Genomic DNA, 16,076 nt, shown 5'->3' on the forward strand with positions numbered 1-16,076 from the left:
GGTAGATTTGTGTGGTAAAATTTAGTTTGTTTTTGTATGTGCTTGATTACATATTATAACATTATAAATACGACTCATTTAAATATATATAGCCAATAGGATCATATGAATAAGTAACTGGACCCTGGCTGAGTTAGTGAGTTGGCTGACAATTAATATAAAATAACTTATTAATAACCTACGCACTATATGCATTAGTATTTGGTACTATTGTACCTACTAATAATCAAATTTTCTAAAAAATAATAAGATAATAGTAATAAATAAATAAATAATAATTATGTTTTACAGATTAAAAATTATTTAATAGTAATAAATAAATAAATAATAATTATATTTTACAGATTAAAAACTATTTAGAGTATGTGAATAATATTGTTTGATACCTACCTATAAAATACGTTATACCTGTTTAAAAAAACTTGGTAAATTATAATAGGTGCATTAATACATGTGACTTTATATTTGTTAAGTAAAACGTGAAACTAGTTGTGAACACTTTCATTAGGAATAATAAAATAAAAATGAAAATAGAGTAAAAATAAGCCTCCCCAAAATATTTGAGCTAATTACGCACTTATGCTACTAAATATTGCTCTTAAAAAATTCTAATTTTAAGTTGTTTGAACCATGAATAGTGCTTACTATGTATGATTGTGGTTGGAAAAGTGGCATCATGAATAATATAAAAGTATTAGTCTCCATAAAGGCACTTTAGAGTGTCGAATACTTGCATGGGGGGGAGGAGCAAAGCCCCCACGTTTTTATATTTTAAACGGGGGTGGTGGTCCGTAGAACCTTTTACTTGCCCCCCCCCTTTTAAAATATAGTTCGGCGCCACTGGTCATATTTTAGGTAAATGCACGTTCACTTCGAGGTCAGTATAGATGACATTATATGCTATAACGTATATATTGTATACTAAAATATTAGACATTATAATATGTTGAAATATGTACCTATATGCACCATCGGCGTACAAAGTTAGGGATTAGCCCCTCTATATGTGTATTTAGCCCCCTATACTATATATTGTACTTATTATATCATTTACATTTTGTTTTTAATGATGAGCTTATATTTTCATTTTATTGTCTATTTTTAATTTTGTTTCTAGAATACAGTTGCGGACGTTGCGGTTACTGTGGTGGGGGTGTGGGGTCCCCCAAAGTTATTTTGAACATTGGTTTTCTAGGACTCTAGCCCCTGTAACTATTAAATCCTAGTTACGCCTATGCTAATTGCTAGGTATCTACATTGAAAGTTTGATAAATGTATAATTAATATACGTCTTATTCACCTATACTGACCGCGCCTAGTTATTAGTTGATGGTATTAATCAAAATCCTTCAGATAAAGTTCGATCAATATCAAACATTTTAATAATTAACTTAACTAATTTTATGATCCTCCGGATCCTTTTTATGGGTTGGTCGTAAATGAAATGATAAATTACTTTATGGAATCTATACCAACTGAATAGGTATAGTGAATGTATTTATTATAATAAATTATTCTTCATGTTTATTTATATGTTTAAATGAGACTAATGCAGTCTGTGCTTGTTATAAGCATTACGAAAGGAAAAATGTAATATATTTTCTTAAAAATAATCATAAAATACATACTCGTCAGTCGTCTTGCAGGGTTAATAAAATCAATCATAATATTTTTTTTATTTATTATGCGAATATACAACGAATAAACACCAAATATTTTAATAAAAAATATAATTTGATGATAGAATAATCTTAAATCGGTTTTTTTTTAAAGTAGTATCTAGCCGGTAAATTATTTTTTATTATTTTAACCATCATAATGCTTAATATAATATATTATGTATTTATGTATTATTATTAAAATATTACATTATATTTGTTATTTGTTATGTAAGGTTTTGTAATACCTACTGAATTTGATTTTTACAAACATTAAACCATTTAAACCATACTATTTTACTTATGTGTTTCTTTGCATGTACCTAGTTGATGCCTGCCAACAAATAAAAACGCTTTTTTAAGTTATCAATATTTATAAATAATTAGGCATGGTAAGTTAAAAGTAAAGAAGTAATAACTAATAAGTAATAACCTTAAAATTAAATGCAATATTTAAACTTATAAGTAAAATCAAATATTTTATAAACATTGTTGTTTGTTTATTAATAATTTCAACAAAAATATTTATTCGATTAATAAATTCATCTATATTTTGATTTTAAATCTAGGGAGGGTTTAAAACTGTAATGCGAATCGTATTCCATTTAAATTTTTATATTTGGTTTAATATTTTTCACAAAACAATATAGGTGTATAGTTAGTATTAACTGACTTATTTACTTAAATAATTTACTATAAGGAGATTATAATAATTATTATAATTATAATAAAAGAAATTTCACAGAGCTGATGAATATCTTAACATTTGTCACTGGTGGCAAGTGATCGACGTTTTCTTCTTAGACCCATGTTAAAAGGTTTCATTTCCATTCTTTCCTGAAAGTTGAAACACAGCTAATGTTAATGTTATTGACATTAATGAAAACAAACCAATAGATAAAACACGGTAGGAACCTTTGTTTCATTTTGATTACATACATATTTAATGCTGACCTACAGTGGCGGTGCGAACTTTTTGAGTCTTTGAAACAAATTGTACATTTTTAATATTTTTACCACCAAACATCCCCTTTATTACATCAAAATGATAATTTACTATGTTGAAGCTATGAAGCAATTGCTTCAAATAGTATTATATCCCGCCGCCACTGCCGATCTAATACACCTTCCGTGAACCGAATTACTATTTCATTTGGTATTCAACTTGATATTGAATATTAAATTATAAATCAGATATATAATGATAATATGATGTACCCAGATCATGGTAAATACTCAATTGTAACACAATAGCACAATTGCATAATTGACTTTAGTCGTACATTCGTACTATAATTCAACATGATGCAACAGAAAGAACCGACGGATCATAGATGTAGCAAAATAAACTACAGGTATGGAATAACTTTATTAAAACATTATTTATTTTTAATTTAGACATTTCATGATGGTTGATAATTATGTATTAAAAAAAATACATTATATTGATTAGTACAAAACTTATTACACAATAATCGATTATTATTTCTGTAGCATCTCGTATTTTGGCTTATGGCGTACCAAAAATAACATTTCAACCCTTCCTCGAGATTAGATTATATTATTTAAAATATTTAGCGTTATCTACCATACTCTATACAAATCATTCGGCTCGATGAATTTATAATTTTAACTATCTACTCAATACAATTAAGTTAAATAGAAAAATAAATATAGATAGATATTGAGGTATACGTCATATTATAGTTACACCAACAAAAATACTTTACAATGCCGCTGATTTCCAATGCAAAATATCCATGGATAAAGTATAGGTAGTATAGATATATGATAGGTATTATAATTTTTAAAATAAAATAATAATCAGCCATGATTGAAAGTCTTTGCGGTCCAGGGGTTTAGATTGTTGTATAGGACGATAGTTATTACTTTCCACCACTTTTGCTGTATTATATGGGCGAGTAATAATTATTCGTGTTCATTCGTGTGATTAAATATTTAAATAACGAAAAGCTGGTGTTTTATACTTCTTTGCTTGTCCGTCGCCTATTTACATTTAGCAGACACCTCAAAGAAGGTCTCAGGTGTAGGTTGATACACTCCGTATATATACACGATATCCTTGCCCGGTATAATAGTTCGTTTTGCAAACAACTTATTCCGTGGGGATTTACGGGTCGATTTCGATAAAAAAAAATCCGATGACACTGTTTGACAACTTTTTACAGGATGTGCAGAAAAAAATAAAATTCTATTCATACAATTTAAAAGGTCATAATAAACATGACGTATCTGGTATGTCCTTATTGTTTGTATTATTCTATTATACATTCACACTTTATTCCTACGCATAATAGAAAGGTATACCTACTAAAAAGTTGAATTTTTTTAAAGGTAAACACTGTAATTTTCTTAAAAAGGTTAACGCTTTTGGCAATGTATCCTTGAATAATTTTAAGTAGTCATTACTTAACAATATTTAGCAATAGTGTTTTTAATTAATTATGAGTATTTATAGTTTCGATGAGCGGAGTAGTGCAGAACCACATTTTGCAAAGTACCTACACCCGCGATGTCACTCCACCCCGATTATCTGCTAATTTCAAATACTTAAAACTGATTAATCGTGCCTATTCGTTTGAAATTAGATTTGAAATATAAAAATTACCAGAAAAATATTGTGCCTCGGAGTAGGAAAATAAAACGCGATGCAGTCATTAAAAATAGAGAAAAAACTGAAAAAAATATTAATGATTAAAAAAGGTAATAGACAATTGAAGTTATAAAAAAAAAATATTTCTGAAAATGTAATACTTTTTGAGACTAAGTGTTTACCTTAAAAATAATTGCCTTGTTAAGTTTACAATTTTCACTTGGGTTAATAAATTGTTTTTGACAACATCAGAAAAAATGATGAAAAATAAAATTGGTATTTACACAGATACCTTAGGTATAAAATACAGTGTGTTTACTTTTAAACAAGTTTACCTACATTGTTGACTTCTTCGTTGTGTACATTACTCATGAAGATGAAGCTATAACTTGAAATTTCAACTGGATACGATTCATTTTTTAAATTTAATTGCAGACTATGTATGAAAACAAAATAAAATAAATATTTGTATACTCTCACAAACATGATTAACAGTAATACCTATAGAGTTATTATAACTATACTGTTTGTTGTCTACTAATATATTATATTATTATATCATATAACCTTTAAGTAAGTACCTCGACATACATTCTAATATATAATTATAAGTAAATCACTTACAAAATCCATTCATTATTGTCCCGGAATTGCTAAATTATTGTGTTTATACAACATAAATACACGGAACTTGTATTACTGGTTGACAATTAAATATTAAATTAAGTTAAATTTACCTAAACATAAATAGGTAATTAAAAAATATTATCCGCTAATAGTTATTTGAGATCTCTATCAAATGTCCAGTAAAAGAACTCTAATTTGAACACTCTAAAAATGAGCTCTTGTTCGATATAAGAATTGACTGCATACTTGTATATATTATATAATACATAAGACATAACTATATATATTGTATACAGGGTAATTTAGCAAGCATGCTCGAGCCCATTTTTTCCTTTGATAATGAATTTATTCAAATCCTGAGTTTTGGAATTTTCAAATGTACTCAAAGACCATATTTTCAAATTCTTGATTTTTTTTTTGCACTACTTAAGGAGTGTCCAGTGGTAATACAAACTTCTGTTTTTCAAATGAGGACCCCCCTCTTTTACTGTAAATCAATTAATGAATATTTTTTTTGAAAATATTGATTTACTACATTTAAAATGCGAATGAGAAGTTTCTTAGTAATTAAAATGTTTGTACCTATTAAGGATAATAGTCCTTAAAACTGGTTTTACATAAATATAAAATATACATACAATTTGATCTAGTATTTGATATTTATTGTACTAAGGCCATTCTTACAAATCAATAATATCGATGGATTAATATAAATGACTACAATTTTAAAATCACCAATTGCTCCCATATTTTATAAACTCATTCCTATGGACCTTTTATCCTTAGAACTCAAAGTTAAATAACTCAAAAACTACTATACCGAATTTTGATTTTTGTACTTCAAAAATTTCAGAAAAATCTTCTACTGTATAATTTGTAGTTGAATAGGGATGTTTTCATTTGAAAAAGAGAAGTTTGTATCTCCATAGGACACTCCTTAAGTTGTTAAAAAAATCTCAACAATTTGAAAATATAGTCTTAAAGTATATTTAAAAGTTACAAAAATTAGATTTTGAAGAACTGCATTATTGGATAAAAAAAGGGAGGTGTGGTGCTTAGTGAATCACTCTGTATTATAACTGTTAACACGCTTTATGTAAGTAAAAAAATTACAAAAAATAGAGAAAATGTATAATGATTTTAATAGGTATTCATTTCTGCACTTATACATCATATTTAACATTTTTAACTATAAAAACTAACCATTTTTTTTTGTTACTGTATAATTCTTGTAAACAATCATTTTATCCAATTTGACAATCGTAAGTTTGTCCTCACAAATTCGTAAATTTACTAAAAAATTTAAACAAACATTACTACAGAAGTTCCTGTCTATTCATAGTCTGTCTTTTCTTCCTATAATCATAATGTTAATAATTGCACTAAAAAATAGTCTAAATGAATTAAAACAAACAAAAATCACACTATTATTGGGTGAGTACTTAAAATACAACGAACTAACGTCACTATAATAGCGTCATCGTGTGTCATATGTGAGAATCTGAGTATGGCTACTGAGTAATAACTATTGAGATGAACGCCCTACAACCCTTAATCGAAAATAAATAAAACCTAGAAAACCATGTAAACATATAATATTGATGACTATATAACTTAAAGTTCGCACTATAGTATTTGGTATAAAACATGTATACAAATGTAATTTGGAAGTAATTTTTAATAACTACAGATCGACCATATTGCTATAGAAAATAATTAATTTGTTGGTTAAACTTACAGCTTTATTTTGTCTTTGTTGGCGTAATAATTCAAGTCGGGCTTCTTGAATTGCCTCCCAGAGCTTAGCTTCAGACATTATCTGCCTGCTGATCTCTTCGACAGCTGGTTCTGAACGAAGATCGACCAAGGTGGCCATTGATTCATCCGATCTCTTACGACCACAACCTACAGAGTAAATTAATTTAATAACACATTTATAAAACACAAGTTCATATTAATCTGTAATTGTAAAAACACATAAAAGTCACTACATGCAAGTTTTGAAATCGAATATGATAAAAAAATATATAAATATCACTAAAACCACTAATAATAGTAGTCCAATTATTATTAATTAATGTAATTCTCTGTTGTAAACTTTTGGTTCACATTTGATGTATTATTATTTTCATAATAATTAATAACTTTAGTTACTTTAATATTAACTATTATTACATGCGTTAATATGGAAATATATCATAGAATTATACATTAAACATACAATGTCTGTAGAATATTTAACAAAAGTTAGTAGTAAATTAAATACATAACCTATAATATTAATTATTACAATATGTAAAATAAAATAAAACTTTAACAAAGTTTTACAGTTTTATTTCATTATTTCATCTATAGGTAAAATATAATATAGGAACTTCTGTGAAATAATTGGTTATTATTTTAAAAATAAAATAGTGCAATGCCGTTATTAGGTAGAGAATAATTTTTATTTACCGCGAAGTACGAACACACAAGGAAAAAGTATTGAAATAAAGTTCTTTAAAGAACAAATGTAGACATGGTTGCAAATTGAAACTTTTAGCAACCATAGCTAGACTCAAGCTGTTTTCACAATAAATCTGTGACAAGGGGTGATTAAAAAATATATTTGGAAAATGTGGAGCAGGTTAATATTAAATGACTTCACTTCACAAAAAAAAAAATACACAAACACCAAATCAATATTATCATTATATTTATTGTTAACCAATAACGTTTTGAATTTACAAATCATGATAATACCTACTACCCTTTTACTATTTTACTGATATCGTTATTAATAATATGTTACATGAAACATGTAAATAGATACCAAATAGGTAGGTCGTAGATTACTATTGTTTTTCTATTTAAACAGTTTTCTGCGATGATGAAGGTACATATAATACATTTAAAAATGGGGAACGAGGTAACCGGTATGCAGTTAGGTGTACAGTTGGGTGTCGAGTGTACCACGCCATCATTGAAGAATAAGTCACTGAAGTCACAAGGATTCTCTTTATATTTCATAGATTCGTTAGCGAAAATTATAGACGCTAATAGACGACTTCAACGGGTTTATCAACGGTTAATCATGTTTTGAATTTAAATGCTTCTTAACTATAGCGATATAGTCGTTGAACCATATGAGCATATTAAGAACTTTAAAATTAACTGTTTTAAATTATCTTCTAAATTACGCTTTGCCTAATCATGATTTAACGAATCAATAATAGTGAGCTAATGGTCCTTAAACATAATTTAGTGGTCCATGATTGGTGTTTTAAATTATATTGGACCTTAAAATTAATAATTTTTTTATGGAAACCGGCACTAGTATTTATTGTTAGTATTATTGTGTTACCTATATATTATTATGTTTTAGCTGGCTTAATTAAAACCACACAATAAAGTTTTCCTTACCTGTAAATGCGTTGCAAAAAGGTTTTTTCCTCCTGATTGGTTCAGCCACCGGATTATCGTTGTCGAAATACTGTTCAAACAAATCCAAATTTAATGAACTGTGATAAATACCTTATCATTTGTTTAATCTACTATTTAATTTTATACAGAATATTTTTCTGACTTTTTTAAGTTAATACATGATAATATTATGTTTAAATTCAATAAATTGTTCCCGAATGTGCAAAGTCCAAAATACAGTAGTTATGAAATAAAATTTGAGCCTAATTTATTATAGTCTCGAATCACTCGCCAATCATATTATTTTTCTGAAACCATCAAAATGATAGCACTGAAGACATTATCCAGCTTATGCCATATAGGTAGGTACAATAATAATGGTCGATTTATCGATCACATTCAAAATAAATGGTCCATTGTACCTTCATAGATTTGTACATTCGTCAATTGATTAAGACTAATTCAACTGATTCTGATCAATTTATGAGTTTAGAACAACATAATGTGTGTCTAATATGCTGTTTCAAGAGTGTCTGAAAATAATATGTCATAATATTTGAAAACGCTTTTATAAAAATAATATAATCGAGTGAAACAGAGGTTTTACTCGACACGTATAATTTATCTATAACATAATATTAAATGGTTAATTTGCCCTTATAGCGGAGGCATTGGTGCATACTCAGATACACCGTGTATATACTATATAGCTATAGCTAACACGCAGACAACCGGAAAACCCACCACCAAGTCCTGTACATTATATTATAACAGTCGTGCACAGTACGTTGTTATTGAACATTAAACGATTAGATCAGATAAAAAAAAATAAAACATAAATTAAATGTATCTATGCTCATCATCGTTACCAAAGGGCAAGGAATAACTATTGTCAGATAGTGCAACGTAACACTAAATGCGTTATGATTTGTTGTATTGAACTTGGTACCTACTTAAGTAATTTATATGTTTGTAAGTAATATTTACAAAAATGTTCCTATCTATACAAATAATTGTTTTAATTTTGCAATTATTGGTCCAACGACAATTGCATTAAGACCATTTCGGTACAAATCATCTGCGACCGAACCTTATTCGTTGTACGCTCATGAACATGTACGCCAAGGCCGTAAATGGAAATTAATTTCGGGGGGGTTTAAGCAAAAAAAATGTGTTCTAATTAAAATTGTTATTTCACTACCACATAATACAACATGAAAACATTTCTGGGGGGGGACCCCCCCCCCCCCCAGATACGGTCTTGATGTACGCAATATTGTATTAGTATACATAATTAAACTAAAATATTCTGTACTTTGTTTAGTGTAGTATAGTATAGTATTAACAAATGATGAAAATTAATTTTGAGAAAAGTAATAGTTGTACAGAAAATCAGTAGTGTATATAATTTATTATTATATAATACATTGTTTTATAAATGTCATAAAATAGTATAAATGTGTATAAAAGTTTACCCTTTTTTGCATAATGACGTCGTCGGCAAACACAGTTTGGACTAGAGATACTAGTAAACTCATCCAGACGAGGGTCAATATTGATGGATTCATGGCTGTCGATGAATGGCCTTGTGCAAACATAATTTTACAAGCTCACAAACATGTATGTTAATAATTTATTTATTGAGAATAATTATCTTAAATATAAAAAAGTACATAACAATAATATAACCATTTTACACTGATGTAAGTATGCAAAGCGGATCTTCTAAAGGTAAACACTTATTTTCTTGAAATAGATCCAACGTGTTTTTAAACGTACACAATTAAAATTTTATAAAGTCATTACGAAACCACATTTTTCAAAAACATTATATTATTATCAATTGTCATGTATTGTTGTTTTTTAAAACTAAAAGAAATAAAAATGATAAAAAATAGTAAGAAAAAGACATTCTGAAATGACTTTAAATAAAAATAGATAGAAATGTATGTATTTATTTATTTTCTAAAACACACATTTTTTTCGAGATAATGAGTGTTTAAATGAAATACATACATTAGATGAGCCAATTTAAAGCTAAAATGTTTAACTATCGCAATATAATTTAGTGGAACTAACTACCTACAAGTACTGAATAGCGAGTATCACAGTCTTTGAAAGTACTTAAGTAGTATTTATATAATCTCCACCTAGGACGACGCAAATCAGGGCCACTATTTAATGTGATTTATTCGTATGACAAATTCAAATGAACGTATAGGTAGCTGCGTATACTTTTTTGAATGTAAGTTGATATTTTTTTCCACAAATTATGGATGTTAGAATCTAAAAATACAAATTAAATTAACTCGGAGAATTTTAGTTTTGTTTTTTAGTGCAGCCTATTTCATAATAGTGTGGGAGGACTAGAGAACTAATAACAAGTAGATAATTGGACTGACCGATTATGTCAGTTTCTCGAGGCTGATTTATAACCTCAGTCCACCCCCGTGTAAATATATATATACACATAAAGAGAGAGTCAAATTTAGGTACTTTCAAACATTTTTATATGGTGGGTTATTATATTATTATTATTATGAGGCTTTCAAGACGTAAGACTCGTATACAATGAACATTTTATTACTGACATATTATGTGTTTTATCTATTTTATATACCTACATAAGTATTATGTTCTTGTACGACTATACCGTAAGAATGGGTATTTTTTCAACATGAAACACTCATTGTCTTATATATTCGGTATATTTTAATGGTTTTGATTTTTATTTATTATAAGTTTTCAGACTCCTAAAATGTCTAACATCAAAATGATTATCTTTTACCGTTATATAAAATATACTAAATATTTATAACATAGGTAAGGTATTGTAAGACTATATCAAAATTTGTCTATCCCTACTTTTATTTAAAATTTGAATACTAAATCATCAAATTGTTTTGCGCAATAATTTTCATAAAAATATTCATTATTGAGGAATTAATTGGACAGTCATTACTCATTAGAATTTAAATCTATAATAATAATAATTTAAATCGTACTAAAAAGTATACTGTCTGGTAGATATATTTTTATCTTTAGGTATGTAAATTTTAAATATTCATTAAAATATCAATAATACTATTTATTGATTTATTGTTTTAAGATTTCATATTTATCATAATAATTAAAATAGTATATTTTCGTATTCTTCGTTGTTTTGTTGTTTTAATCGGACGAAAAATAAATAATCAAGTTTTTCATAAAACTGCAATCAAAGATTAAGTTAATTCAATTGGAAAACATAATAATTAGTAAGATAGCAAACGTTTATTCATGTACAAACATACTAGAAACTATATAGTATTAAGTATTTGCATTATTTAATATTTCTTTTTATGAGAAGATTCAGTTAATGATAGCATTATTTAGATTTAACATTTCAAAAAACATCCTTTGTATTATAAATTTATAATTAAATTAAACGATAAGGCATAAAATGGTAAAATCATTAATTAAATAATGACACAAATACATTAATTTATTAATGACAAATATTTATTCATTAATAAAAGGTAATAAAACGCATAGAATATATTTCAAATACCTACCTAATCGGATTAGTGTTTTCAAAATAATGATCGGTCGAATAACTAAAATTATTAATGTGAATCAAATCTTTTGCATTTCAGTGTATAAAGTAGGTATCTTCCTAGGAATCTTTGAGTATTTGAAGTGAATAATTTATTGTTTTATGGAAATTACAAGACTAACTTTCTTACAAATTGCTATATTGCAATCTTTCTATATAAATTACTCGGAAAGTTTAATTCATTCCATTAATTCATTTTTTATATTGCATAAGTAATATTTATAATTTGTTTTAAAACCACTTGATTCCTAGAAAAAGATATTATTGGCACATAGGTACAATAATATTATATATTGTGTTAAACGAATTTATATAAAAATTTACCCTATAATCAAACCACTATTACAATCAGTTTTTAAATATATAATCACTACCGTCTACCAATTATATGAAATATTTAAATGTTACTCTGTGATGGCGCCCCCCAAAAAAATCTTATCCACATACTAAAATTTGTTTAACTTTTATTATAATTAAATATTGTCATTTAATATTTTTATTAACACATTATAGATGAGAAAACATTCTTACTTAGTTTTCAATTTACATCACACCACAGATATCCGGTCAGTTCACACAAAGAGTAAAGTATACAGTAATTGCTATAAAATTACATTAACATAGAAAATTACCGGTATATAGTTTGATTTTTTAAATGAATAATTTAAAAGTTTATAAAAATCTAGTAGGTAAGCATTTATAAACTTAATTTAAATGAAAATGTCACACTTTTCGCAAACTTTGTTGTACATTTTGAAAGTTTATAAAACCACTAGTACATTTTTTCAAGGTTTTGAATAAAATGGTATATTAAAAATAAATAAAAATTTTCCACTGGCCTACATGGCTATATTATATTTTAAAGAATATTCATATTTATCATACCTAATTCTTATTTATTTTACAACATCTACAAAATGTTTCATAATGTGCATTTTCGATTCTCGGCAAAAAAAACTACGTATCTAATATTCCGGTTTTACAGTAAAAACATTTTTTTAATTTTACCAGTGAACTGCGTTTCGTCGAGGATAATGGATCTTCCTCACACACAAATTTGATGGTTTATAGAATTTACAAAATTATATATTGATGACAGAACGCAGACCTGACAGTAGACATCGAGGCTCACTCAAGACAAGTGCGATGGTCAGTTATTAAATACAAACAGCCAACAAAAATCATTGGCGAGACGGATTTTTTGTTTAATTGCAATAATAATTGCAATAAATAAAATACTGAATATATAGTTATTTAATTTTCCGATAATAAAAAAAAACGAATACAATGATACAGTGTTATACTTTATATACATATTATATGTAACTCCATAAACGCTGACTAGCAATATAATATAATATTTAAAAAATATTATATTTACCAAGTTGTATATAATTATTTACACTACCTCTACTACCTGTATACTACATACCTACTGTAACTTATATTTTTACTTATTATTTTTTTTTTATCTTACGAAATTCTAATGGAGATTTAGTTAGTATAGAAAATATTAGTTGTTTTACATAACTAAATCTCAATTTTTGAAATAATGTAAATACCGCTGGTACTTTAAAAACTATAATAAACGAAAACTCGATTTATTACCACACATTTTTTACGAATATATCGTTTAACAAAATACCTATATATGATATAATATTACTGAATTCATCATATATATTTTATATTTAATTTATATGTTATATGATTTGAATAAAAAAATAGCTGCTTTCAATAATTAATGCAGTAGCCAATAAGTGCCTCAATATTAAAAAGCAATTTCAAATTGTTTTATAGAATTATCTAATAAAGCGTAGAATGTATGTTTATAATTAAAACAATAAAATCCATAGAATAATCGTTGTATGTAAGAAAAAAGACGAGAAATTTGTAATATAACTGTATGTTTAGTTAAAACTTAAGCAAATAAAAATTAACATAGTATTTGTTAAGCTTTAAGATGATTTAAATAAAACGATAATATATAGAGTGATATCAAATTTAGAAACTAATTAAAACTTCTTAAAAATATGATCAAAATTTGCTCTTGTAATTTACATTAATTATCCGATGAACACAGTTATTAATATTGAGTATCATTAACTTTATATTTTTATTGATCCAAATAATATCTAAGGCTATTAGTTTAAAATCTTATTTAAAATGGATGATACACAATATTCTCTTAAGTTATCGTTTGTATAATTTAGTTTCTTAAAAGTTGATAGTATTTGACTTTGATTGGGGATCCTGTAGGAACTTGTAATGATGTTCTTACATAAATGTTGTGGTATATATAGGTGTTTGATTTTCATGTCTATATTATTTTTATTTTTTTTAAGGCAGGTAAGCTTAACATTTATACATAAATGATTTAATTTGAATAGAAATGACTATTTCTCAATTTACTTCCCAAACTTATTATGCTACTGTAATATATGCATAGTACTTTGTAACAACGTCTTTTATTCCCCTATAAATTATTTTTATTTTCAAGTCATTTTTTTTCCGGCGCTAACTTAATTATTTGTCAGCTTATCATATTCATAGTCTAAGCAACTTAAATAGTACAAATTCTTAAAAAAAAAATAAAAATTTAAGTTTCAAAATCCATGAACAAATCTGTAAAACTTTATTATTAAAGCACTGTCAGTGTAAATCGGTTTATAGTGTAAAAAACTATAAATACTTAGGTATTGAAATGTGTCATGATATGAAATTTAAAAATCAAATTATCTATACTACCAATAAGTTGAGGAAGATGATTTATATCATGAAATTACTACGTGTTATACTAGATCATAAAGACATACAAATTATCTACTTAACTCTCTTTGAATCTATAATCACATATAGCATAATTGGTTGGAGTAACGAACATGATAATGCTCTATTACGGCTTCAAAAATGCCAAAATAATATTAAACGAGTTACTTGTAATACAAAATGGAAATATCCAAAAAAAAATTATATGAAGAATTTAATTTACTCAATATAAATAATTTATATATAAAAACTGTACCACTTACCTAAAAAAACATAATCTATTATCCCCTTTAAATCACAAAGTTAACAATGCTGCTAATAACTAATTACTAAAATTTCCCAAAAAACGGGATGTCTTAAAATGTATGATTTCATTGGGACACTAATACATAACTTAATGCCCAAAGAAGTGGCTAATATATCCCTTTCGATATTCAAGAAATACATTACCCTTTGGTTTCTCCATGAATACGATGCTTCAATATTTAAATATCATGATTAATTTATTTACAATGTACATTTCCATTTTCTATTTTTTTTTTTTTTTTTATAACTTGTTTGATTATTTTTACTGTTTAAATTCATAATATTGAATTTCTGATTTTATATTATATTGTGTATTTTAGTATAAAAGGTAAAAATAAGAAAAATTTAAATATGTTTGTACATAAGATAAATCCTAGGCCTCCACACGAGTTTAAAACGCAGTGAGGCCTAGTGGTCTTTAGTGGTTAGGGAATAAAATAAAAGGAATAAAAATAAAAACTATGACGTATGGTTCTAAACGATTGTTATTACTATATAGAATATCAGATTGTATTTACCATGTAATATATTTAAATTTAATTTGTTGAGCTGTGATACATGGTAAAAGCAAATAATCGTGAATAAAAAACAATGTGTTTTTTTTCGAAGAGTACAATATGTGTATAATAAATCGGAGTAATTATTTTCTTAATGTGCACATTTAATTTCATGACAAAAAAATATGTTAGAATTACAATTGTACTCTACACTCGTAATAATTAATAACAATTAGTGTTTATGTATTTGCATCCGTACATGTATAATTGTCGAACGCGTAGTAATCATTAAAATCTATAATTATTATTTATTATAACAGTTTATGAGTATTATGGCTTACCTGTCGCAAGTCAGATGCACATTGATCAGAAACACAAAAACAAACAATCACTGCGAGCGTGTGTAAATGTCCGTTTTTATAGGCGAAGGTTTTCGTATCGTCCGCAACGAGCGCTTATCACGATTTTCGGTATACCCTTACTGCATATAAGACGTGCGAGAATGAATGCCCACAAAGCCACCCCTACAATAGGTGATTCACCAAGCCTGATCATTGCTCACTCCACCCATTTTTTTTAATTATAGAAAGGACCGTGTTTTCAAATAC

The 16,076-nt window shown here is 26.6% G+C and overlaps 1 protein-coding gene across 2 annotated transcripts; it reads right to left on the bottom strand.

Annotated features, from left to right (window-relative positions):
* Positions 1 to 2,255: 2,255 nt before the first annotated feature.
* LOC111036579 (cardioactive peptide) lies at positions 2,256 to 15,904 on the bottom strand. 2 transcript variants are annotated; one of them, XM_022318652.1, is made up of 5 exons: positions 15,810 to 15,904; positions 9,777 to 9,886; positions 8,302 to 8,371; positions 6,638 to 6,804; positions 2,256 to 2,495 (listed from the first exon to the last, which is right to left on the bottom strand). In XM_022318652.1, exons 2-5 carry the CDS (start codon positions 9,867 to 9,869, stop codon positions 2,418 to 2,420), a joined length of 408 nt encoding a protein of 135 aa, XP_022174344.1. In that variant the 5' UTR covers positions 9,870 to 9,886; positions 15,810 to 15,904; the 3' UTR covers positions 2,256 to 2,417. The 2 variants fall into 2 exon arrangements, with proteins under 2 accessions (XP_022174344.1, XP_022174342.1); XM_022318650.1 differs by lacking the exon at positions 15,810 to 15,904 and having other exon boundaries at positions 9,777 to 9,899.
* Positions 15,905 to 16,076: the final 172 nt, after the last annotated feature.

This window comes from Myzus persicae, unplaced genomic scaffold, assembly GCF_001856785.1.
Source record: "Myzus persicae strain clone G006 unplaced genomic scaffold, MPER_G0061.0, whole genome shotgun sequence".
NCBI lineage: Eukaryota > Metazoa > Arthropoda > Insecta > Hemiptera > Aphididae > Myzus > Myzus persicae.

Excerpts from the sequence above, each read along its gene's own strand:
- LOC111036579 (XM_022318650.1), bottom strand. The coding sequence starts at position 9,899 with ATGTTTGCACAAGGCCATTCATCGACAGCCATGAATCCATCAATATTG. Across the intron at positions 8,372-9,776 it reads ACGTCATTATGCAAAAAAGG|TATTTCGACAACGATAATCC; the intron begins GTAAACTTTTAT and ends TTGTTTGAACAG. Across the intron at positions 2,496-6,637 it reads AACAAAGACAAAATAAAGCT|GAAAGAATGGAAATGAAACC; the intron begins GTAAGTTTAACC and ends TTCAACTTTCAG.